General features: G+C 37.8%; 1 protein-coding gene and 1 long non-coding RNA gene across 2 annotated transcripts; one reads left to right on the top strand and one right to left on the bottom strand.

Annotated features, from left to right (window-relative positions):
• Positions 1 to 3,212: 3,212 nt before the first annotated feature.
• On the top strand, positions 3,213 to 20,492 carry LOC131236106 (uncharacterized). Its single transcript, XR_009166540.1, has 5 exons — positions 3,213 to 3,397; positions 12,457 to 13,547; positions 18,820 to 18,869; positions 19,039 to 19,091; positions 19,514 to 20,492. It is a non-coding gene; the product is annotated as an uncharacterized LOC131236106 (long non-coding RNA).
• Positions 20,493 to 22,512: 2,020 nt separating this feature from the next.
• LOC131236102 (uncharacterized) lies at positions 22,513 to 26,199 on the bottom strand. Its single transcript, XM_058233241.1, has 3 exons — positions 26,091 to 26,199; positions 24,406 to 24,765; positions 22,513 to 24,313 (listed from the first exon to the last, which is right to left on the bottom strand). Exons 2-3 carry the CDS (start codon positions 24,744 to 24,746, stop codon positions 22,513 to 22,515), a joined length of 2,142 nt encoding a protein of 713 aa, XP_058089224.1. The 5' UTR covers positions 24,747 to 24,765; positions 26,091 to 26,199.
• Between the last annotated feature and the right edge of the window lie 1,670 nt (positions 26,200 to 27,869).

The following is a 27,869-nucleotide window of genomic DNA, read 5'->3' on the forward strand; positions in this document are numbered from 1 at the left end:
AATTGAGTTCTCGTTTACTCGAACCTAGGTCCTCATGATAGCACCCGAGTACTGAAAAGTATGGGGTGTTACAATCTACCCCCCTTAAATAGAATTTCGTCCACGAAATTCAATACTTCTACCTTAAATGTGACGAAGATAATCTGTTTTCTGTATCTCTAAGCATTCACTACTTTCCCTCATGAAGTGTGTCTAACTAAGGGACTAGGGTTGTTACAATCTACCCCCCTTAAAGAAGAATCTCGCTGACAAGGTTTGATCATGCTCATCCCAATTTTCTCTAGTATCAATGTTGATCCAGGATTTGCTCACATGAGAAAATGAAGATTTTTACTACCCTTCTATATCCATGTGAGTGTGTACATGTTTGAAATTTACAATGATTGTTTTACATCGTTCAAAAGAAGGATAGTAGTTTTATGTTTTCAATGTTTAGGTTAACACGAACAGATAGTTATGGTTGACCTGAGCCTGATACGCCAAACTTCTGCCTGGCCGGGCGGTGAGCTTACTAGTATCTTTCTTAATCCCAGTGAGTATCGATCTTCTGCTTGATCAGGGCATTGAGATCATTGTAACCATCAGGATTTAGAATTTGAATCAGACCGCATGAACTTTGCTTAAACATGATTCCGTCGATTCGTGTTCCTGATCATTCTATTCATTTGAGATACGTTATTTAATTTCCTATTTTCCTAAGGAATAGGCCTAAATGGTTCATTACGCTTTAATACTGCATTTTAACTATTTGGGGTGCTATCCTAAAATCAATAATTCATTTATTTCTAATTGTTATAGTCACATTACTATGCATTCTAAGAAGGAAAAAAAACAATTATAATCTCTACGAACTACTTTATAACTACTACGGAAGATTTATAAAGATCGTACCTTAGTGGCTGAAGTTGTTGTACTGAAGGGAAGATCCTTTCATCTCGTCGTTTCTTAAAACACTGTTTCAAGAAGTGACATGGCCTTCCATAATAGTTACAAAGCTTATCCTGACCTGAAGAATGAGTCGGGTGCGACATTAATTCCATCCTCTCTTCAATCATAGGAGATGCAATTGGCGTCGTCTTGGCTTTGCTTATCGAACCTCGATTAAGAGCACGTGTTTTGGCCCTACGCTCAAAGTCCTTCTCTATTCGCATAAATTTGTCCACAAGATCAGCAAAGTCAGTAAAGTCGAAGGTGCACAATCTCGACTGGCTTTCAGGTCGGAGACCTTCTTTAAACTTTTCTAATTTATATTCTTCGTCTTCAACAGCCTTTGGTACATATCGTGACAATTCGTCGAAGCACGCTTTATATTACAACACTGTTGTATTCCCTTGTTCCAATTTGAGAAACTCAGATATTTTCTCATGACGATAGCACGGAGGTAAGTATTTTTCATTGAACCTTTTCTTAAACTCAGTTCCGGTCCACTCAGAATTAAATGGGCCTCTTCTTAGCACGCCTTCCCACCATATATCAGCCTCACCTTCCAAGGCATAAGTGGCGAGAATAACCTTTTGGGCATCCGAACAACCCAGCGATCTCATCATCTTGGCCATTCTATTCAGCCAGTGTTCTGCTAGAACTGGATTTAGTGCTTCTGAGAAGGACAGTGGCCTCAGCCTCTGAAACCATTCAAACATATCTGCCCCACTAACTCCTTCGGTCTTTGAGGCCAACGCATCCATATTACGTTGGAGAGCTTATAACAGTGTAGCGATCGAAGCCTGTTGTTGTATTATGACGGTAGTCAGCTGGCTAATAACATCACTAGGTGGGGTTTCAGGTTGCGCATTTAGTGGAGGCATTCCCACAAGACCCGCAGATGGTTGAGATGGGATAGTTTCTGATGCTAACTCTCTTTCAGGGGTACTTGGCCTAACTGGAGGTACAGGAGAGCGCTCGGGACCCTCTTCCCTAACAACCTCATTTGTTGACCAAGTTAACAAATGGAGAGTTTGCGATCTCGAACGACCGGAATTTTGGGCCATAATCCTGTTGAAAGAAAGGATTTATCATTGTCCCATCCTCATAAGTTTAAACAAGTCTTAACTTAAGATCGTAAGGCAGCTTATATGAATCATACAACTGGAGTACTGTTCAAGTCGATGGGTGCTCGTCAACTCTCTATCCTTTGCGATTAGTTGTAACCAGACTCCAAAGATTTTTGGATGGCCCTTCTAGCTGTTATGCAAACTGTAACCCATGTTTTCTGGTTCTCGACCTGGCCCAGAATTGGATATGAGAATTTATGCTAAAAAAGAGATGAAGTTGAACATGATAAGAATTGGACATTTGAATGACATTATGGAAGAATTTACATGCCAAAGATCTAAGAAAACTAAGTACAGAGGAAAGAGAAAAAACTGAAAAATTACACAGTACATTAACAAAAATAATAAATTATTCGGTCCCACATGAGATTGGTTTGGTCTGACCAAATGTGCATAAAACAATCCAGTAAGAATAAGTTATTTTCAGAGATAATTCAGTTGAACACTTAGGTTTTTTTTTTTTTTAAGATATTAGCCACATTAGGCTAATCTCTTAGTTAAGGCTAAGGGAAGAAGCTTATAGTTCAAATACAATATTTAGTTTATTTAATTCAATAACATTGGTTTGAATGATGATAGTAAATTGAAATTGATTTGGATTTTACTTTAAAGTCTTTGAGTTGTTTATTTCTAAATTTGTTGTGCACTACAGTTACAATAAATGTTTTGATTTAATAATTGTTTAGCCTAAATTAGAGAATGATTCAATATGTATAATTGATTGATCTATTATCACCTAAAGATTCTTTCCTGAATAATTGAGACCTAAGTGCTTCATGAGAGAATTTTTCAATTGAAATCATATCTTATTGGTGTTAATGATTTGATATGATAAGACTTAAATTTCAATTAAGTTATATATTAAATCAATAAATGAGATATTATGATTGTTATAACTAGATTCTTAGATTCTTAGTATTTTATTTATTTTTTTAGAAACTCTTTTCACTTTACCAGATTAAAAACCTAGACACACTTTATCTTTATATTGGTTTTATATGGTGTTCCTCATTTCCTGCGGATTCTACCTCGGCTCGTGGACAGCTCTATTTCGGAGAATCCTATTGATTAAATCGTTCAACCATCTTATTAATTGCTTGGGAAATGGATGGCTCATGCATGCATTCGAATCACAAAAATGAGTGCATGCGTCCGATCCATCACGTTCTCTCAGTAGTATCAAATAGCTACTACTCTCTTTTCCTCCTCCCGCAGATATTTCTGACTTTTTTCTGCTTTCCCTCCTCGATCATCACTCCTTGTCGACGGAAGGGGAAGAGGAAGAAGAAGTCGGAGGCGAAGCTGAACCGTCAGATCATCGACGGCTGCTGGGGCCATTCTCGGAGGTGAGTTAACCATCGATGTGGCCTTCTTTCCTTTCCAAACGAACCGCCAAGGATTCAATCCCAGACTCCATTTCCGCTATCTTGATTGTTGGTGTTTTCTTAATATCCGTTCATTCTGATTTTCAGTTCCCGGAGTGATTCCTGAAATGCTACTCGCATTCTCACTGAGATCGAATTCTCTAGGTCGTGCCTCTACTCCGGAGTCCACCGATAAATCAGCATGGCCTAGAATCAACCACTGACAGCCAGTTGGTGGGGATCTCGGTGCAGTTCCGAGATGGGATCCGGAGAGATCCCGTTTTGTATCTGCGTTGGGATTCCCACCATTTGCTCGCTAGAGTGGGAGGGATGTTGGGGGTAACATTAATGGTTCTCTCTCTCTCTCTCTCTCAGTGAAATATCCGATTGTAAATCTGCACCAAGATTCCTACAAATTGGGTTGTGCTGTGTTCATTATATACCCATGGGGAATACCCAATCTGCCCCCAATTGACCAGCATCAGTGGCAACGGCATTAACATATCTGGTTTCAAACAGTTCTAATTTCCATTTGCTTCTGGATTTCCACTCATCCTCGGGTGATAGGAAATTGAGGGTACGCTGCAGTGTTAGCATATCTTGCTTCAAACAGTCCCAATTTCCACTTGCATTGGCATTCCTGCCCATCATTAGGTGTTATATTAATATAATATTAAAAGATATTTTTATATATATAAATATATAATCATTGTATATGTATGGGACCCACCTCGTTGTATATCCACACGGCCTATTTGGACGGTGTGGACCACACCATGCTATGCACCCACATCTTCCAAACGGTGGAGCCCACCTTATTTTTTTATGTGTTGCATCTGTACCGTCCATTGCTGGACGATGCCGTGCAAGGGTCACCGTGGTGTATGGGTCTTAATCCATACCGTCCAGATGGATAGGACGGTGGGACCCACTAGAGTATGCATTTTATTCACACCGTCAAGGATCCCTGGATGGTGGAAATCCACCCTGATGTATATGTGTTCTCCACGCCGTTCAACTGATCAACCAGGCCGTCCATCATGGCCCACCATGATTTATGTACTTTATCAGCTCCGTCCATCTGTCCAGGATGGTGGGTCTACCTTGATGATGTGTTGTATTCGCATTATCTATTCATTTTAATGGACGTGTGGTCCACCTTGATATATGATTTCATCCACGCCGTCTAAGGACGGGGGACCACCATGATGTATGTTTTATCCACTCTGTCCGTGAGACGTGTGACCCACCTTTGATGTATGCATTATATATCCACGCTGACCATCTGGTGGGGCCCATTTGCTGTGAGGGCCCACCTGTGATGGATATACGGCCCATTAGTGCAGCCCACATGATACGACCCATTTGATGTATATGGGCCCAATGGTGCGGCCTGTTGATGCAGTCCACTTAGCGTATATGAGGCTTACCTTTGATGTGTTTATGGCCCATCCATAAGGCCTACCTTGATGTATTTGTGACCCACCCATGAGGCCCACTTGTTGTGTATTTGAAGCCCATGGTATTATGCCCATTGATGCAGCCCACCTGGTGTGTATGAGGCCTATTAGTGCCGCCCATATCATGCGGCCCACAGTGATGTGTTCGTGACCTTTGGTGAGGCCCATGATGATGTATATTACGCCCTTGTGTGAGGCCATGGGCCCACTATATGTTTTGGATCTGCGTGGGCCACTCCTTGGAAGCAATGTTGGTTAAATGGCCACATTGGTGGGCAGTGATGGTTAAATGTCCACATTATGACCTTACCCGCCTGAGTGAGGGGGCAATGTCTAGGTCGAGTTTGACCAGCTTGAGGAATGGGTCCGTTATTGACGAGCCGGGCCCGATATTGGCAGGCGGATAATGAGGTCTCTTCCACTTACCCAGTTGTGCGCTCGGATAGGAGTGGCAAGCTGGCGTAGAGTGTAATAGACCCCGGTGATGATCCCAGAGAGGAACTGTACTGATATGTAGATTTAGTGAGTAGGAGTTGCATACTCATTTATTCATTCATTCACTATCCACTCGGGTTGATGGTGCGCAATTGATTGTTGTGTACCTTCGTAATGGCAAGGATTTCAGTTGGGCGCGTGACTAACCTGAGATCAAGAGTTTACCACATTGAGTCTGACTATCCAAATTTAGGTATGGGACTGGTTTAGATAGAAGTCCCTTGTGGTGGACCCCATAACTTGCGATATTACGTACTATCATCTCGACTTCACACTCCAGTATGGTCATCCCATTCGCACCGCATATTGTATAACATTCGCGGCATATGGCATTTTGGGTTATTGTGTCTCTGCATTTATATGGCCTAGGTACAGATGACGTTATTTGTGTTACTCATTAGGAATGTATATTGTATTGCGTACTCTTCATCTAATATTTGGTTATCTATGATTCCTCATTTGCATAGTTGTTCTATTTTGTGTATTCTGACATTGATTGACTCATGGACTTATCCGTATTTTCGCTTACCCTGTTATCGTATGATCTTGTCAATATTTCTGCTTACTCTGATAATTCATGATCTTATCAATATTTCTGCTTATTCCGATTTTGTATGATTTATGAATTACCGGTATTTTCAGTATTGTATGATGATGTCATTATGTTGAATACTTGGCACTTACCTTGTACACACACTTACACCACCCTCTAAGTTTTCTATAAGCTTATGCACGATAGATGCGTGCAGGTGATGTTAGGTTGCAGCAGTGATGAGCTTGGAACATGCAGCGGTCTTCTGGAGCATGACTTTCGACTTATGTATTTCTCTTTAAGTATTGTACTCAAATGATTATATTAGTGGATATGTGATGATAATGTTGCCTTTGTGATTTGGGTAAACTTGTGGTTATACTTATTACGAGTTAAATGTACATTGAAAAATTCTCCTTGTAGGATCCCAGGATCGGAATCTGGCGTATGGACGCTATGAGCCAAGAATGGGATACTACGGAGGCTGTCGGCACCGAATTCGGCGATCGGAATCTTTGTGAGTCCGGTTTTCGAGTTTGGGGCGTGACAGGGAAAGTTGAGGGTATGCTACAGTTATAACTTATTATTATTTTTTAAAAAAGAGTCCCAATTTCCATTTGCATTGGGATTCTCACAAGTCCTCTGGTGGTGGGTAATTGAATGTGCGTTGCATTGTTAACTTATCTGGTTTGAAACCTTCAGAATTTTCATTTGCGTTGGGATTCCTGCATGTCCTCACGATGGCGGGAAATTAAGGCTAGCTGTTGTGTTTTCATATTTGGCTTCAAACAGTCCCCAGTTACATTTGCATAAGGATTCCTGCCTGTTGTCAGGTGGTGGGAAATCGAGGGTCCATTGCAGTGTCAAGATATCTGGTTTTAAACAGTCCCAACTTTATCATTTGCATTGGAATTCCTGCCTGTTCTTAGGTGGCGGAAAGGAAATTGGGGGTACTGCTGCTCGTGTTACACTGTTCCCTTTTACCCTAACGTTGATGTGATTTCTGCTGTGGGATTTGTGGCTCTCTTCTTGGTACACATGGCAGGTAGGGGAGGTGTAGACAGTGGCAAAAACCTCGATGGAAGAAGAGTTGAAAGATTGAAGCTCTCTATCTAGAGAGCAAGATATGGACCAATGTTTGTCAATCATCAAATAGCAAAGAAGATAGAGAAACAGGACGGTCAGGGCTGGCTTGGGAAATCTATAGATAAAAAGGCAACCACAGCTGGGGCAAGGAAAGGGGTAACGAGGGTGAGCTTCTTGTATAAAGATGAGGTGGATAATCAGAGGGGTGTAGAGGAGGGTGGGATGAACAAGGTAGTATAGAACGGGATGGGGAAAGAGGGTGTGGGGGTAAATAGGGTAAATGACGAGCAAAAAGGTGAGTTACAGGTGGGTGTGGGGGAGTTAGATGGTTGTGGAGGGAGGAGGTAGGTGGAGTTCCAGTCGTAAGGGTCCACCTTTTGGTGGTGGAGAATGCATCGTGGGTGCTCCAATGGAGCTTGATTGCGAGAAAGAAAGAAGGGACTTTGGTAGAGGAGGTGCAGGCTTGGCTTGTCAACGCTGGGGGATGGAGTGCCAATGCTCCCTCAAACCCCTCTCCGATAGTGAAGTCTAGATCTCCATGTCCCATGAGTGGAGATAGCCTAAGTCCTTACAGTAGTGGTGATGTTCAAAGATAATCTAGATAAACGTGGACCCATGTAAGGATAATAGCCCGTTTTATCCTAATAGTGCAAGAGACGTATGGACTTGTCAGGGGATCTATGGGGCCCACCATGTTGTATATGTTTTATCCATTCCATCCATCCATTTTCACAGGTCATTTTAGGGTGTGATATAAAAAATGAGGTAAATTAAAGACTTAAATGGACCACACCACAGGAAGCATGGGAGATTGAATGCATACCATTGAAAAAAAAAATTGCAGTGAAAACAAGTTTTAGATCAAACTGATATTTAATTTTACCTTTATCCTAGTCTATTTGACCTTATGAACAGGTTAGATGGCAAATAAACATCACGGTGGGCCCTAGGAAGTTTTCAATAGTACCCGTTCAATCTCTACTGATTCCTGTGGTGTGGTCCACTTTAGACTTTGATGTCTCATTTTTGGAATCATGTCCTAAAATGATCTTCCATAATAGATGGATGGATTGGATAAAACATATACATCACGATGGGCCCCATAAAGCCCCTGACAGGACCGTCCATCTCTAATAAGACCTGGTGAGCATAATACCCAATTCGCGTCACTGTAAAATGGCTTCCGAAGCCATTTTTTAAACCACGAGGGTTCCGTAACCCTAAAATCTCTCACCCAAAATCTAAATCTCCAGAATTTTTGGAGATTTGTTGCCGAAATCGTCTCTGCAATTTCAATAAATCATTTATTCGAAGAAAAAAAAAAGGAGAATTCTAGATTTTTTCACAAGGTGCACCGCTGTCGATCACAGCCCACCAAATTCTACTTCAGATAATGCAATCCGCTTCTACGGGTACCAAAATCTCCTCTCTTATGTGGATTGAAAGCTTTTCCCCTTTTTTATTTTATTTTTTCGGGTAATTACGCATAAAAAAATGATAAAATCCTCCAATAAAACACGAGAAAGATGATAATATCGGCAATATCGCAAAATATCGTGCGATATCATGCAATATATCGCACAATACAAATAATTTTGGAAATTTTTGGTATCTCCGAAGGGTTTCGTGTCGACGGCGGCCGCTAATGATAATATCGGCTGATAGTATTGATATTTAAAACACTGGTTACCATATCTAAGGAAGATACTTCCGAAGTTGATATGTATTTGATTTGAGTTTGTCCACTTGTAAGTGTTGAGCTGAAAGTTATCTTGAAGGCAAGATTTGACCGAGTGAAGGTGTGGTCTTATTCTTTTCTAAACTTTGCATAGATTAGCTATTTCTTTTCTTTCCTTCTTTCTTTGAGGTAGAAAGAAAACAACTGTTTTTTCAACCTCTTTTTGATGCAGGACGGGATGATCTAACCTAATATGATGCGTTGAAACTAGACAGTGGATTAACTAGAGCAATCAAAAGACAAAATAACGCTAAACTACCACAAGTTAAAGAAACTCAGATTTGTACCATGTTAAGATTCAAAACACCTGATAGTCCCGCAATGTGATTCTTATAAAGTATCAAGTAATTAGGATCATGCAAAAAATAGGACACTCCCACTTAACATAGGTATTAAATATGAACACTCATGGAATCACTTGAGTTCTAAGGGTTTTGCATGTTTAGGGTTGTTTTTAAGGGTTAGGGAATGTAGGGAATAAGTTTAGAGTATTTAGCAAACTAGGAATTTAGGGTTTTGATATAGGGATTTGAGGATTTAGGATTTTGGCGATAGGGATTTGAGGGTTTAGGGTTAATAGGTTAGGGAAAATTGGGAAAATTAGGTTTAGGGTTATAGGATTTTAGGGGAATTTGGATTAAGGTTCAAATTTGGGGATTAGGGTTTGGAAAGATTGGGGATTTTGGGAATCGTAGGGTTAGGGTTTGGGATTTATATTTAGGGTTTTATAAAGGGGATCAAAGTTAAGAGGGAAGTCGAAGATTCGAAGCAAGGGGGCCATGGATTGGGGCTGTTCATAGGGACATTGTTCACGCAATACTGTTCACATGACACTATTCATGGTTGGAGCTTGGGTTTAGTTGGGTGTAGGTTAGGTCTAGCTGTCTAGGTTAGTTTAGAATCATAGAAAAAGAAGAAGAAAGAGAAGAAGATGGAGAAAGAGAGATGAGAAGAGAAGTACCGAGAGAGAGAGAGAGAGAGAGAGAGAGAGAGAGAGAGAGAGAGAGAATAACTAGGGGAATCACTCTCCAAATGGCTTTACACCATCAATCCACATAGAATAATCCAAAAATAATAAAATAAATTACAAGAACTACTCAAAACAAATAATTCTAAACTATCCTAAACTATTTGTGGCCAATGGGGTGGTTCATGATCAAGATGGGCCACAACCAAGAGTGGTCCAAAGGTCTATTGTGTGCGATCCAACGGTCCGATCGATGTGCCCATGCAATTCAACGGTCCAAATACTCCAAAAAAGCAACCCATGAGTATCTACCTAGTGTGGGGTCTTCAACGATAGCTAGGAATGCGACTTGGGCCTCGTGGGCCCTATGTGATGATCGTCTAGCCATAAGTGCTCAAATGTCCTCATCACTTTTTTCTTTGAATTTTGTCATCTTGTGCTATCTATAAACTGCTATCTTATTCTTTCATTGTTCAATTGATTCTAACTCGATCCAAGAATGTATCCATGTAGTGATTTTTCATGCCGCCTCCAATATTTACTAGAAAATGCTATCTTTTGTGAACATTATTCTGAAAAATGTACCCTTTTCGATTACGTTGAGTATAAAATGTCTGCACCTGGCCCCACCTCCTAAGACTGCGACAAGGCAGATTGGAATGAAGTACACGACACTTTCTTAGTTATTGATAGAGCAAGCTAATATTGAGAAATACAATGCCTCGGTGTGGAATTAGGAAGCATGGAAGTCCATTAGAGACACATTCAATCTTAGATTCGGGTTAGAATTTGATATCAAAAATAAAAAATTGCTACCACCCGCTCAAAAGGCCATATCACATTCTACAAACACTTGTTCAGCAAAGTGGGTTTGGTTGGGACGATCATGTCCATGCTGTTACCATTACACGGAAGTGTGGAACCAATATCTCTTAGTAAGTTCATCAACTATGATTTATTTTGATGGTTAGTTTGTGCATAATTTTCACTAATAAGAATATATTTTCTTTTGATCGTAGGCACATACTAAATCCAAGTTTTTTTAGAAAGGTTAACTGCCCTCTTTGCGATCAGCTAGACATATTAATACAAGGTACTTGTTTTCTTTTCATTCTGTTGATATGTTAAAAGCTTTAGTGATTTTTTTATATGTTTTTTTAATTTTATTTTTTATTTATTTATTTTATTTTTTAAAGTTTTGGATTCAAAACCAAAGCATGCATCCTTTTCATATTTGGTTTTCATTCAAATGTGAGAATACGAAGGATCTATATATCTAAATATCGGTATTGTATTGGCTGTTATGGCTGTATCGTATTTGTATTGTCACGAGACGATACGTTATAGGGGGTTGTATTGGTATCGATACAGGCTGATGCAAGCCGATACACCCATGAAAACCCAATTTTGATTTCTTTTTTTCAAAATTTCACTTCTCCTTTCTTTTTCATTTAAACAAAAGTGGAAGCTTAAAAGCTCATTTTAAGCTAGATCTAGGCCTATTTTGGGATCAAAACAAATGATTTGAATGGGATTCGATAAAGCGAGGGGAAGTGGACCATTATGGGAAAAATTAGGAAGAAGGGTAAACCTTCACTTTCTTTTTGATATTTTCATCTTCTTTTTGTTGTATTTCAATGTGATGGATCTTAATTCACCAAATTATGCTTGATTTGTGTTCAATTAGGGCACATTTAGTTAACCTTCAACAAGTAAAACTGACAAACAACATTCTCATCAAGGAATGGTCTGATACACCATCATATGTATGTCCAAAATACAAAAAAAAAAGGAGAGATTTTTGAATATCTTATTTTTCTCTTTTATTTTTCCCGTAATTCTTTGGCTTAATTTTATTTTTTACCGATTGATTCAGGCCGATATGGTCCAATATGGTCCAATATCGATACCTGACGCCTATATCGTATCATTTTTTGGCTGGGGCCGATACCCTCCCCGATATCGATATTCAGAACCATGAAAGGATCTTAAGGATCTTTTTTTAAAATTTATTTTTTAATTATTTTTATTTTTTTTTGTTCATTAATTTTCTGATAATTTTGAGATTGCGATGGAGATGAGAATCCTAACATCTTTTCTATTTATAAGTGTGAATTTCTCAATCTTTTTGAAGATTTTTGTAGTATACTTTTCTTGTAGTTATTCATCTATATTGAGGTAAAATGGCATAGTATTGCAGTTTTCTTTTCTTCTAATATATAATATCAAATTCTATGTCAAATATATGCAATTGTGAATTCATTGCATCCAGTGAATTAGAAGATTTTCAGAAAGGTTCTGTTCTGTTATCATTTCTGCAAGTTTGATTGAAATTCTGAGTTTTCTGTTTTCTTGTATTCAATTCAATGTTTCATTGTGAATTGTGTTTGAATTCTGAGTTTTCTGTTTCCTTGTATTCAATTCAATGCTTCATTGTGAATTGTCAAATATATGCAACTGTGAATTCATTGCATTCAGTGAATTGGAAGATTTTCAGAAAGGTTTTGTTCTGTTATCATTTCTGCAAGTTTGATTGAAATTCTGAGTTTTCTGTTTCCTTGTATTCAATTCAATGCTTCATTGTGAATTGTGTTTGAAATTTTATTTCCTTAGTCTACTGTATGATTTTCAATTATTCCTACTATTATTTGTTTTCTACTATATACATAAATAAGATACATTCAAATCTTCACTTCAATGAGAAGAAATCAATTTTCTGGTACAAGGATTTTGAAGGAATTTAGATGTGGAATGTTGCTGCAGCTGGAGTTATTTGCATTGTGGAAGTGACACAAACATCACAACTGCAAGGAATGGAAATGAGCCGAAGAAAATAAGACGGAAAATAATTCTATTGATCCTTTGGATCTTTGCTTCCAAAAGATGACTAGGAACATCAATTTCAAGAAGAAGATGAAGAAAAAGAAGAAGATGATGATGATGATGACTGGATGCCAAGTCAGATCTGGTGGAGAAGAGAACCAAGTATTACTGATCTGTTGAAATGGGAAGATATTGGTATGCGGACATCACTTTTTATCTAAATCAACAAAAACAAATCATATTCACAGATCTGTGCATCTTTGTGTCTATATTTCAATTTGAATCGTCATATTTAGTTGATAACAGTAGGGTCCAGTGAAGATGTTGAAGTGATACTGTTTTCCTTCTGGGATTAAACTGTAGCATGTGAATGCAGTGTTTCTAAAGTTTTTAATGCATAGTGTTAATTTGCACTCCGCTTGAAGTTTTGATGCTTGGACCATTAGATTTCGTGGATTGGTAGGCCCATGGCCTACTATTCTAACATGTGCTGATTTTGGGCTGTTTGTTACAAAATTTGAGGCTAAATGTCTGTGATCATATTTGCCATTTGTAGAAGATATGGGGCTGATGTGGAAGATATGATTGAAGATTTTGGGGTATTTAATAGATTTTCTTTTGTTATTTTAAGCCAAATCTTTGTTGGTGTGATTTTTATTTTTGTAAATAAATTATAGATTGATTTAAAATCATTATAATAGTTTGGGTATTTTCATTGAAGATTCATAGGGATGATCTTTAGGGTCTATAAAGGGGGAGGTGCTATAGGCATTCCACATTTTTTACATTTATGAGTTTTTATGTAAGTCTTTGTAAGGAGAATTTTAATTTTCATTGAAGTTGCTCATTCCTCTCTACTCAAACATTCTTGGCGGCATACTCTTGTCCATTCTTGCGATCCAAGTATTGAAATCTCATTGACTCAATGATTGTGTTGCACTATTTTGGAATCAAAGTAGGTGATTGTTGGGGGGTTCTGACTCCACATCATTACCTAATGGTTTCGAAGGGGTGACACAGGAAGAATTTGTGTATGTAATCAAATTGATCCGTGTACCCACAGACAGTGTTTTAAATAGCAAATAGCGTGTAGTGTAGCATTCACCCCTCTAAAGTGTGAGGTGTAAGCTACATAGCATGTTGCGTAAGCTACATGTTACTTCTAATTTTTTAATCAAGGTTGCGCTTATTTGCACCAATTTCATGATATTTTGGACCAAATTAAACTGATTAATAATAAAATTTAACAATATTTCATGATATTTGGTGCAACAAAACTCAACCTAAAATAATATAAGGTAATGATTAAGTGTAAATGTAAAGAAAGCAATGAAATTGATTTAATACTGTCACTTATATTATTTTTACTAAAATCATTGAAAAATTAACTAATTTTATTGAAAAAAAAATGTAACAAATCATTGAAAGCATCAATTGATTTTAATGTTGTAGTTAAAAAAATTGTAATGTGAGCTACATAACATGTAGCATAGTTATGTAGCATGTAGCACATGCAAATTATCATGTAGCGTAGGCTACACATGCCTTGAGCTATTTTCATGAGCTATATAGCATTAAGGCTAAGCTATGCTACGTAGCGTAAGCTACATGCTACACAACGTAGCTATTTAAAACATTGCTTACAGAGTGAGTAGATTAACTCATGCTATGGTAGGTAATCTCACTAATCAAGTGGGAGAGCTCCAGTGTAGAGGGATCTGGAGACCGAACTTGGAGCACGTGGGCACATAGGGGAAGATTCCTACCAAGGTCCTAACCAACAATGGTCAGCCCCAACTTGCGATGATACCAATGATCGAACTCTTTGATTGTTGCAATATGAAAGAGTCTGGAATTAAGGTAAAAATTCCTAAATGCAATAGTTGTTTGCATGCTGATAACTTAATTAATTGGCTGAGTGATGTGGAAAAGGCGTCAATATAAAGAAATTGCGGACCATCTGAAGGTTAGGTTAGGTATGAAGTCCTTTGGTCACACGTTAGCATGCTGGAATGATTTCTAAGCAGAACAAATATGTTGGGATAAGGAAAAAGTAAATTCTTAGGAAAAGATGAGAAAAAAAGTTAAAAGGAAGATCCTAGCAATGACTCATGCATGTGTCCTTTATCAAAGATGTCACAATCTACATCGAGGGAAGAAATTAATAGATGAATATACTGAGGAGTTCCATACATTGACATTATGGCAGTGTTTCTTGAGCATGAAGACCAAAAGATTTCAAGATATCTTAATAGTTTGAATTAGGACATCAAAAATAAATTGTTTTTCGACAAGGTATTTAATAACAGTAATGGTGGCCAGCCATAGCGGCCACTTCATTACAATTACAATACGGGTCATTATGGGTGTTACAACCTTTACCAAAAAAAAAAAAAAAGAATAAAGAAAAAAAAAGGAAAAAACTGTATCAGCCCCATAATGGATCGTTAACCACCTTTATGGTCCATTTTTTTCTTCCGTAATGGCTGCTACGGCTTCGTGATGCATAACAGTTCCAACTGTCACGTAACGGCCATAACAACGATTACATAAATTGTTTTTCAATACTTTATTTTTTAAAAGATGTATTTAAAATATCCGATGTATGCATACTTGCAATGAGATAATTAATTGGGAACTTGGGAGACGATTTAGTGCCTCACGAGAACTTTTATTAACAATGGGCAACATGCCAACTTCTCACGTAAGGCAACCACTAAGCCTTCCATATGTTTAGGTATGATGGGCTAACATCCAACATTGAAGCCAAACACCAACCAGGTGGGAGTTGGTTATGGATAGGGTGGTAGTGCACCCAAGGCGGGGTAAAACAACACTCATTTCTAATGCTTTAAGTGTGAGCAACTGGGATGTAGTTCTTTTCATTATCCTGAATATCAATCCACAATGAAAGTAAATTGGAGAATTGTTTATGATACTTCCAATTGTATGAAAGCTAGGGATGGCACAAAAATATAAAGAACATGTATATGAGGATGGGGCACATAGTGGGGAGAATGTAACAGATGCGTATGGTGATAGGGGTGAGTAGATGGTTATCCGCTGGAGTGCTATTTATGCCTCGAGTGATTGATGAGGGACAATGGTTGTGGCACAATACTTCTGCACCACTTGTACTTCTAGTGGGAAGATATGCACGATTTTGGTAGATGGGGAAGCAGTGAGAACATTGTCTCATAAGAAATGGCGGATAAATTAAAACTGAAAGAGCATAAGCATTTACATCCATGTCAAATTCGTTGGTTTGAAAACAAGGGTGAAGTCTCCGTTAACTCCAAGTGCTTACTTTCCTTTTCTATTGAATCTAGGTGTAAGGATGATGTATGGTGTGATGTAGCCCCATGGATGCCTACCACATTTTGTTAGAGAAACCGTGGTTGTGAGATTGAGATATGGTGCATATAACTCAGGTTAACACTTATTCTTTTGTCAATGATGGTGTTAATATCACATTGCTCCCAATAAAACTACTCCCAACGCTCAAATCTGATAAAGAAAAGGTCAACAATTTCCTAGTGTAAAGAAGTATGAAAAAGAAAGGAAAGAGACTCAATCATTTGTCTTAGTTGTTAAAGAAGAAAATGGTTGGATGTTCCACCTCTCATAAAAAAGCACCCTCGTGAATATCAAAACTTGGTGCCTAAAGATCTCCTAGTTGGGCTTCCTCCTATGAACAATATTCAACACCATATTGACTTGGCACTAGGTTTGAACTTGCCGAATGTGCATTGCCAAATTGGACAAGCCAAAAGTCAAACTCCTACCAATTGAATAGTCTAGCATAAAGAAGTTTAAAAGAAAGAGAAGGAAAAAAGAAGCAAAAGAAAGATATCAAAGAGAGTAGAGTCAAGTACTAAGAAGCTACAAATGAATATTATTGCAAGAATATATATAAAGAAAGTGACTTAGTCATGGTTTATCTCCACAAAGAAAGATTTCCAAGGTGAACTTACAACAAGCTTAAGTGTAAGAAGATTGGTCGATGCCAAATCAAGAGGACGTTGGGTGACAACACCCAAGAGATTGAATTTTCAGATCTCTCCGACTTTCAATATTGTGGATTTGTTTGAGTACTATGGTGAGTTGTTTGACGTACAAGATGAAGCCACTATTGATATGGATAAATGGCTCCTAAAGAGAAAGAAGAAACAAGTATTGCCCATGAAGACCACTAACACTCGACAGGGCCAATATAAGCAATACTTGGTGAAATGGAAGAGCAAGACTTATTCCATGGGTGATGAATTAAAAAGATTGGATTCGAACCTCCACTATTTGTATGAAATGTCCAACTCCCCGGATTCAAGTTTTTTCCAATTCGGAGGCCCACCATAGGGCCCAACATCTGTTGATTTTGGGTTGTTTGTTGAAAATTTGGGGCCTACATGCTAGAGACTGCATTTGCCATTTGTGAAAGATAGGGGGTTGATATGGAAGATATGACTAAAGATTTTGGGTGTATTTAATGGATTTTTATTTTTATTTTTGGTTATCTTAAATAAATTGTAGATTGATTTGAAATCAATCTAATAGTTGGGGGATTTCATTAAAGATTCAAAAGGATTGTCTTTAGGGTCTAACCTATAAAAGGAGAGGTGGTGTAGGAGGTAGGCATTCTATATTTTCTATGTTTATGAGCTTTTGTTTGTCTTTGCACGCAGAAGTTTAATTTCCAATCAAGTATCTTATTCTTCTCTTCTTGGACATTCTTGGGGATGTATTCTTCTTCATTCTTGGGATTCGGGTATCAAAATCTCATTGATTCGATTATATATATATATATATAATGTATTTTATGGAAAAATATGAAATAGCTCATTGATGTTACCATCAACTCAGTTGTATACCTTTCCATTGTGATGTACAATGGGATTTGTGGTCAACGATCTATGGATATGGCTTGTAGGATATGCACTTGATATTAATGTGTGAGATGGTCATATGGGTGTCACACCCTATGTTCTTGACTCTCTGGGTATGGGCATCTATTACAACAAAAGACTGATTGTGGCGGATCATTAAAATTCAAAACTTCAAGATATGTGTATGGTGAGGAATGGTTTCTACTGATGAGTATAATCATTAATCAGGTTAAAACACTCCCTTAGTAATATCATCTGTTGAATTTCTAGCTCAATTGGTGCACTTCACTACAAATCCAAAATAATTGATCATTTAGTTCAAAATCCCAATAAAATCCACGTTTCAATTTTCAAGTGTTGGGAAAGGGATATCCTTACTCTTGTCCAGCTATCCAAGTATCTGACTTGGGCACCCCAGTTTTTTGTTTTGAAGTATCTGAGTCATTGATCACTCCCATTTCCAAGTATTAACAATTCTAGTTGTCCCACCAGAATATATTGATTGCTAACGTGGAAGTGGCTATAGTCTGCTTCCTATAGTTTCAATGCTCCGAATTTCATTGGTACTCTTGCAGAAAGCTTCTCTGTATGATTGTACTTCAATTTCATGGTAATCGATGGACGTGCACCTACTGGTGAGTCTCGTTACCTAGAAACAAGTTGAAGTAAACACTAAGGGCCCGTTTGGTACCACCAAATCAATTACTTTTTCTACTTAACAACAGTAGATAAGTAACTTATTTCAGATAACTAAGCTTGGTTTATGATCACTTATAAGTAGTTTATATATATATATATATATATATATATATATAGTTTAAAGTTACTTAATCACTTCAGTTGAATAAGTAGAAATCAAGATAAGCTACTCAAGGCGTAAGAAGCTTATCTTAAGTAACTTGCGATCCAAACACCCCCTAAACATCTGGAAAGCTATCTATTCGTCACATTTTATTTTATTTTTATTTTATTTTTACTCTTACGTAATAAACTATAAAACTTAATTAATCTCAAACTGACAAATCCCAAACTCACACTTTCACTTGGATAAAAAAGGGAAGACTATCCTTTCTTTTATTCGTGTAAGTATTCTTAAGTGACTTGACACCTATTGTGTGAACCACTCTGTTACACCTTGCATTGTTGACTTCTAACATGCATATTCTGCCTACTAGTCAAGGTTAAATCAATACATGCTTGTGATGTTTTGAGGACTTGAATAGCAATATGGTCATTTTGTGTATCGAAGCTCTTTCTTTCTCTAAGAATAGTTTTCTAGTCACTTGGGATTATGGGTTTCTATCCTTGTGAGTGTTCTCGATGCATCTTTTTGGCAATTGGTTTCTATCATTTCTTGTTAAACCAAAGGAAGATAATTATTACATTGATGTGTATCTAATTTTAATGTTCCTACCTGTAGGTGTTGAGCCAAAAGTTACTATCTCACTGGAAAGCTTTGATCAATTGCAGGTGTGGTTTTGTTATTTCTTTAACTCTGCGTGAAAGCAATTGATCTATCTCTCTTCATGAATTCAAACAATGGAATCTTTTTGTTTCCTTCATGTTTTCCTTCAATCTATGAACTTTGCCATTTTACATTCAGAATGCTTCTGATTTTGAACTTCCAGATTTGCTACAGATGCATCAGGCAATGTGATACCTGGAGTCAGTGGTGTTCATAATCGACAGCAGGTTAGGTTCTCATTGATAAACATTATATTGTAAAGTGGCATTCATGAACAAATGCACAATGATTGACATTCTAAATTGATCAACTTGAACAAATTTCTGTGCTGATCCATAAAGATGGGAAACAAATTACATAGTTCCAGTTTTGACCTCTTGATAAATTCCAATCAGTTTTAAGGATCCCAAATAAATTCAGGTTCTAGAGTACCATAGCATTTTACCCACCACAAATTGAAACCACTTATTTTGAAATATCTTATCCATTACTCAGTTTGCAGCATGCACGACATGGGCAGTCTGTAATTGTTCCCAATCTGATATGTTCAGTTAATCTACAATTCAATATTGTCAGAATTTGCTGGCCATTGATTGGTGAGGAGACAGTTCCAACTGAACTGTCAGTTCTGCATTTTGACACTTCACAGAGGGAGGGAGAGGGTTAAGGATTTCTTCAAACATGTTCAAGTCGCCACTGTTTGTCTTACTACTTTTCACCGTGCCATTTGATTCATCAGCTGATTAAGGATCTCTTCAAACAAGTTCAAGTCGCCACAGTTTGTCTTACTACTTTTCACCATGCCATTTGATTCATCAGCTGGTTGAGGATCTCTTCAAGTTCAAGTGGCCACTGTTCTTTCTTACTACCTTTTCACCATGCCATTTGATTCATCAGCTTGTTTAGAAAGGTTTTTGGGGTTCATCTGTTATGGATCTGTTCAAATAAGCTTTGTTTTGTCTTACTTAATGGCTTGTTACTGCTTTTCACCATGCCATTTGGTTCATGATGTAGAGCAGGTTGCGGACAATTTCATGGCCAAGATGGACCAAAGAAGGCCCGATCGGAGGCGGAAGTGATCCAGATCATCAGAACCTTAAAACAGGCATATCTCGCAAACCGGAATGAGTGATCTGACGTACCATGTGTGATTTTAGGGTAGGAGAAACTACCGTAGCCACCCAACCCAGTATTGCAGGTTGCCCACGCTGAATTTGCAAGATTCTATCAGATCGACGGTCGAAAATCCATTTTATTTCCGTTTTCACTATTTATAGTAAGTTTTAGTTTGATCATAACTTTTGATCCATTGAGTTTTAAGAGTCGTGCCCAACATGAAAAGGGCTTAGAAAAATTAGGGGAATAACGTGGTTAGGCTAAATTGGACACTTACTATTTTTGGTCGAAAACCATGGAGTCTAGTAGAAATCAGGGCTGTCTATAAATAATAAGCTTACTATTTATATTAAGTCACGATTTTAGGGAGTTTGAGTTGGAGTTTGATTCTGAAACTTCTTCCTAGGTTTGATATCACTATTTAAAGGATTGTAAACTCGTTTTTATCATCAATCAAGTTATTTTCGATTTTTAGAATTTATTTCTTTTCCCTCGTGGATTCGAGGAACCTCTGTGAGGAGTCCAAAGAAATTCCGTGGATTCGGAGTAGTTATCCTTGAGGAAGATGGTGCTTGACCTCATCACATCTATCCCTGCATCAGTTCATCACAGTTTTTTGTGTTTTCAGAATGCCCTGGGAAAAGGAATTATGGTATTTGGCATGATTATCCACGTGTATAATCAAATGCTTATAAAAAAACAACAGCACCTACACGGAGTCTTTTTTAGGGGCCTAGGTGTTTTCTGCTATCTCAGCAGATTCCCTCCTTTTCTGTTTCTGTTTCTTTTTCTCTTGTAGCCCTTTCGTTTTTTCCCCTTTTAGTTCAATGCAGTTCTCTTTTGTTGCTTCTTAAAAATAAAAAAATAATTTAAAAAAAAAAAAAAAAACAACAGCAGCACCTACACAGTCTTTTTGGCTGCTCTTCTATGGTGATTTGATGGATTCATGGATTTAAATTTGCTTGCATTTGATTTGATGTTTTAAGGATGCAGGGGCCTATAGTGATCCTTTTGGTGGTTTTGAATTTTGAAGTTTATCACCTTTCAAAAAAAAAAAAAAATGAGAAAAGGAGAGAAGTTTATAATGTTATTTTGCAGGGTTTATGTGGGTTTTGTGGGCCTGATCTATGGCATCCCCAATGAAATGTTAAATAGAAGTGATTGATGAGGGAGAGAGAAGTTAACCAAAAAAAAATAAAAATGCAGCAACCGAACAGTGGGCGATAAACTAATGAAAAAGAAGAAGAAGATCATCATTTCAGATTATGTTTTGTATTTTAAAGTTACCACCAACAAATAGCATAAACAGACTCTTACATGTCTATCCTGCAAATCACTTTGGGATATTGCAAAGGCTGGTTCAATTGCAACCTTTGTGAAGCATAAACCAGCAAGTTATTGCAGTTTCAACAATCCTCATGATGTAAGAAATGAGTTTCCTTTATCTTTGAATTTTGTTGTCTCATTTCATGCATAGATTATTGTTAATAAACTATATGCATATGATCTTAACAAAATCTAAGAACTACCCACACTGAATTTTTTGTGCTTCTTCCATCCAATAGAGTATGCCATCCATTCACATTGATAATTGTATTTATATTATTTTGAGAATCTGGCATTCTCATTTAGAGACCATTTGGATCATAAGTTGCTTAAGATAAGATACTTATACTACAAGTAGCTTATCTTAGTTTCTACTTATTAAGAAGATAAATATGTTTGGTAAACAACATACTTGCCTTTCTTCATCAACTCATGAAAAGTAGAAAAGCTAAAAAAATTATTCGAAGTGATCAAATATTTTTAAGTAAAAATAGTTACTTATAACTAATCATAAACCAAACTTATCTGAAATAAGTCACTTATCTACTGCCGTAAGTAGAAAAGTAACTTATTTGGTGGTTTCCAAACGGACCCTTAATATAAGCTTTTGCACTTGCCAGAGAGGGCATGTTTACAAGGGTACCCATACATTTGCCACAGAAGGCAAGAGCATGTTCACCGTTCAAGATCCACCTTTGGATCTACATTTGCATTGTTCACATCACGAACCTCAAACTCTGCTGCACCACCTGACACAATAAATTTCTGACATCTCTCCAACAGAAATACTTTAGCATAAATATTAATAAATTCTTAGCATAAATATTTTAATTATTAATTTATGACATTGCAATTTGTGTAATCCAAATACTAAATGGCATAAGCACAAAGGTACACAACAATAGCAACAAAGTCACTGTCAAACGTTATAAATAAGTAGTATCATCATAAAATTCCCATATCGAGATTACTCCATCCACATAATGCTATAGTGAACATGAAACGGAAGCTAGGACACGTGGCATACTCATCGAGTACAACAATGTAATAGGCAATGGGCACAACATCCAAGCACTGTGGTAACCACTGTGTTGTGTTGTGTTGTGTTACATTCTCTCTGTCCATCGGCTTCAAAACATAAATTTGATCGGCATCATAATCAAATCATAATAATCATCATATCCTGTTTTGTTTTTACCCAATGGATTAGACAAGGCATCTCTCTTCAAAATCAACATATTTTCTCTTCTTCCCTTTGCTTAGGCTTGTGTTAGCCAAATGCAATGGATGAATAACCTCTGAATATGTCTCCCTGTATTTGTCAACCTTGAAATGCACATCAACATAGTCATGTATGTTACATCGACTATATTTGATAGCTGCAATGGCATGTCCACAAGGGTGCCCACGCCTTTGCCATTCAAGGCAAGAGCATGTTCGTTGTTCAAGATCCACCTTCTTTGGATCTGCATTTGCATTGTTCACATCACGAACCTCAAACTCTGCTGCACCACCTGACACACAATAATTTTCTGAAAACATCTCTTCTTTAGAAATAACCTCTTCAAATCCAGGAACGAATGTTGTGTTACACGTTAAACTTTCTTTCGACTTTTCATTAAATATATCTATCATATAATCATGCAACTTTACCAACAACCCAGTGATAGGCAAGTCGTGCCATTCAATCGCACCAAACCACCAATCGCACCAGTCTAAATGATAATATTCCTCATCAAAATAAAGCTTCTCTTCAAAGTGAGAAGTGGCCCAGTGCTTAGGATTAATATCCTTTACAATATTCCATGCTTCTTTATATTTATCGTGAATTTCATGCATGCAAGCATCGAATTCAGAATGACCCCCTGCATAAACTGCACTCTTAAAAAGCCAATACAAATTCCAACATTCAAACTTCTCCAAAATTTCTTTAAGCAACTGCCACTGAGAGTATCGATGAGATGCATATGGAAAGATACCACTAACAACTTCAAGAATCCCTTCCTGTCTATCTGATATAAATGTTAGTTTAGGTATGCATTTCAGGACTTGAGCCAACTCATCACAGAACCATTTCCAATTCCTTACATTCTTTGATTCAACAAATGCATATGAGATTGGGAACCAATCGTCTTCTGCATCAAAGGCCATGGCAAACAGCCACACCCCTCGCCATTTTCCTTCCATCTTCATACAATCAAACCTTATAACTGGTCGACATGCTTGCTTGAAACCATGAATGGAAGCCTTATATGCAACAAAAAGTCTCAAGGAGTTGTCCGACAACCTACTAAGCTTTGCTGTGCTTCCTTGATTTGTTCTCTGTATTTCTTCACAAATCTCCATGAGAGTTGTAATCAAGTTCCTCTCTTTTACTGCCAATTCTTTACCCCTCCAAGCTTTATCATAACTCACTTTGATCCCATATTCTCGACTAATCTCATCGACAATATCTTTGGGTGTACAGCACAATTTTTTCTGGAGTCGATCCTTGACCAAATCAGCAATCCATTTCCTACTGGCTTGTCGATGCGTTCTTGTATTTGACATTGTTGACTCATTCACAACGTTACAAGTATGATCTCCCTTCAAGGATTTTATCTTGAATGTAGGCTTGTCGAGAAGCTTCCATGCATGTATGCGCCATGAGCAATTGTCTTTAATGCATTTCGCCTGATAACGGCCACCGCTTGACCTGGTTCGCTTGTATTCAAAATTTGAACGTATGGCGTACTCCCTTAAAGCCTTGTGGAAAGCATTTGCATCTTCAAATTCTTGGTCTTCTTTTAAAACCGACATAATTTTCGGCATGTCATTAACACAACTATCAACCATTTGATTATCCATCAACAAGCAGTCCACTTTACGTAAATCATTTGATGCACTTGGAACATCATTGTTATTGACATTAGTATTATGTGAGGAAGGTGCAATTGTTCCATTACTTTCATGTAAATTCCGCAATAATGCTTGATCATTTTCATTATCGGCATTCTGCATCAGAAAACTTAAGAAACATAGATAGTTAGAAACAAGAGAAACAGAGAAAATCAGTGAACTGCATAATTGCAAACACAAACAAATTTATATTTCAAGTACCTGGGATTCGCAATGGGGATTGAAAGGTTTTGGCCACAAAAAATGAATAGCTGAATAGGCTCACTGCTTTGAGGAAATGCTTCCATCATATTGGATACGTCATCATCATTCTCAATCAACACAAGTGAATCCAAATCAAGACCAGGATATTTGTACTTGATGCTGCTAATGTCAGTAAACTTGCAAATCCCAAGCACTTTAGATATAAGATTGATGTAATCAATCCCTCGATCGACATGAATGATGCGGTTTGTGCCTCCCTTGTAATAAACCTTATTTGATTCCCAAATGAAGTCGCCTCCAAATTTACAGAGCACGGGCATCTTGTTCGTAGACATCATTTGGATGTGTTGTAATGAACTGAAAATTTATAACAAGAGAAATGTTATTATGCTTAAGAAGCTGAAGAACAATAACTTTTACATGCACGTTTAGAAAAGAAAAGAGCCAAATTCCTGTCTACTTAATTGTTTACTTTTGACCTAAACTCAATTCTATAGTAATTACATCACAATTTCCCTTTGTATTACTTGAACAAGCGAGGAGCATGATCTTGTTTTTGAGGAAAAGGACCTCATGGTGGATGAAACATGCCTTAAAATTTGCCCAGATTAGAGAATCCTACCAATCCAACGTTTAGTTGTTTTCCTATTGAGTTGGGTGCTTCTTGTAATTCTTTCTTCCTTATTGTCTACTCACAAGCCAAAAATTGAAGAGTTAGAATCGGGATAGAATTGTCCCATCGTGAAGATAATTGGGGCATGGTCCGATCAGAGCTGGCCAAAATCACAGGTCTTAATTAATCACGAACCATGTTCCCCGCTTGTACAATCAAAAAGCTCCAAGTTACCCCACATTTTCTTGTCCCAAAACTCTCAAAATGCGAGTATCATATGATTTTCAATCAAGCAAAACATGTAGGTTTTGATCCACCTTTCACTAATATGGGAGCCATCAAGAAGATTCTACTAGGATAATCACTTTTATTGAATGATTTTAAATTTTCAAACTAGTAAACTCCAGATGCATAACTTTGCCAATGGTCCACACTAAGAAAAGGTTAACCAATCCCATGAAGAAGATAATTCAATGGGTGTGGGTTAGGGTCCAATTGGGACCCATTTCAGGTTCAGGTACCATCTTTTGATGACCCAGACCTGAATTTGATAAGGTTATCAAGTACCTATCACGTCTAAGGACCTTGGCTTGACCATCAGGACCACCAATCAAGGGGTCATGATCATGCAATTGAGACTTTAAAGCAAGATCCATCCATGAGGTCACTTGTACAAATTGAAGAAACAAGGATACAATATACATGTCTTTAGAGGAAGGATATGCAAGATAACAAAATACATGATTTTGAGTGAAATCAGATATCAGATGTCAATCAGAATGGCTTAGATCTAGTTCCAATTTTCAAGAGAACCATCAATACAGGGAAAACAGAGAAGGATTTAAAAACAGAAATTAAATGGGGGAGAGGAGCCTTTGAAGGTCATAGCTGGTATGGCTTAAGATAATCCGTTATTGTAATTTGTTATTTTTATACTGCATTTCTATCATAGAATTTGGCCCATTTCAGTAAAAGAAGAACTCATCTGAAAATAAAGTAGCCTAAGTAGGGGGAACGTGAAAAAGTGGGAAAAAAGAAAGAAGGGAAAGAGGAGAAGAAACGTTCGTACCTTTCCTGTGGAGATGGAATCCTTTGGATGGACCAAATTGGAATAATCTAACGACTCAAAATCTTTCTAACCTTTGCTCGTAAGATGAGATATTTGCGATGAGTTATCAACGAATGGTGCGTGCAACAAAAGTCTCCGCGTTGATAAATAGTCAAGCAGGGGAGGCGATACTCACCAGCTAGCTGGTGTCAAAGTCCCATGGGCCCTACTGTGATATATCTTTTTTATCCATTGTCTATCATTTTTTCAGCTCAGTTTAGTGCATGATACCAAAAATAAGGAAGATCCAATGATCAAGTAGACCACACCATAGGAAATAGTGGGGAGAATGATGTGTATCGTTGAAATCTTCTTTTGGCCCACCGTGATATTTATTTGTCATCCAACCTGTTCATAAGGTTACACACTAGATGAAAGGAAAACATAAATAGCAGACTGATCCGAAACTTTTATGGCCTTCAAGAAAGTTTTCAACCTTAAACGTTCGAATCCCACTTTTTTCCGTGTGGTCCATTTGAGCTTTGGATCTGCTGTGTTTTCCTAGATCATGCCCTAAAATGAGTTGAAAAAATAAATGGACAGTATGGATAAAACATACATATTATAGTGAGGCCCACATAGATTTGACACCAGCTGGCTGGCTGGCTGGTGCAGGCGTCAGCGCGTACTCAAGCAGATTATCATTTTCACGGATGAAATGCAGATCGATCTAAGAAAGTAGGATGCGGCTTCGCTGGATCTAAGAAAGTAGGGCCTACCATGGTGTTCCATCCGTTTCCTCTTATCTTATTTTATGGCATGAGCCCAAAAATTCAGCAGATCAAAATTTCAGTTGAACGGTGACCATTTTAAAAACTTCTTAGGTTGATAACATGACAGAGACCTAGATGAATGAATGGAACACGCAAACATCAGCTTAATCCCAAACTTTCGTGGCTCGAGAAGGTTTTAGCGTTGAATCACCACTATTTCCTGTGGTGTGGTCCACCTATTATTTAGATCTGCTGGGTTCTGGAAAAACGGATGGACAGAGTGGATATAAGACATACATTACGTGGCCCCACAAACGGATCCACGGAAGCCGCGTGGAGAAACGATTACAATACCGTTTCTTCTTTCCCAGGTTTGGACATCAAACCAACCAGATGACATAGATGCCGATTGCCCATGCTGACCACTACCATGTGGTCAGAAGCTGTGTGGAGCCCACTGAGATGCGTATGACATATCAACTCCGTCCATCAGTTTCACAAGACCATAATAGGACACGAATTTCAAAGTGAGTCAGATTCAAAATTATTTCCTTCATTTTCATCGCTAACACAACAATTTACAAAATTATTTAAGAGAATATAACTCCATGTGGCCATGAACTCCTTTTGAGTTAATGGCATTGGAAAACCATATGATAAATGTTCGGATGATCTAGTGAGCCCCACATGATGGATCATCCATATCAAGGTGGCTTCAAATGATGGACTATCCACATCAAAGGTTCACTCCTAATTATGAATGGCCCACATCTAAGGCAAGCCCGGCAAGACGAGCAACCTACATCGAAGGTGGGACGCACATGATAGCGACCCACATCAAAGGTGGGCTCCACATGATGGCCAATTAATAATGGTGGGACTCACATGATGGCAACCCACATCAAAGGTGGGCTCCACATGATGGCCAATTAATAATGGTGGGCCCCACATGATGGACAGTCCACATCAAAGGTCAGCCTAACGATGAGTGGCCCATATCCAAGCAAGCCCCGTATGATGGATGGCC

This window comes from Magnolia sinica, unplaced genomic scaffold (assembly GCF_029962835.1).
Source record: "Magnolia sinica isolate HGM2019 unplaced genomic scaffold, MsV1 ctg222, whole genome shotgun sequence".
NCBI lineage: Eukaryota > Viridiplantae > Streptophyta > Magnoliopsida > Magnoliales > Magnoliaceae > Magnolia > Magnolia sinica.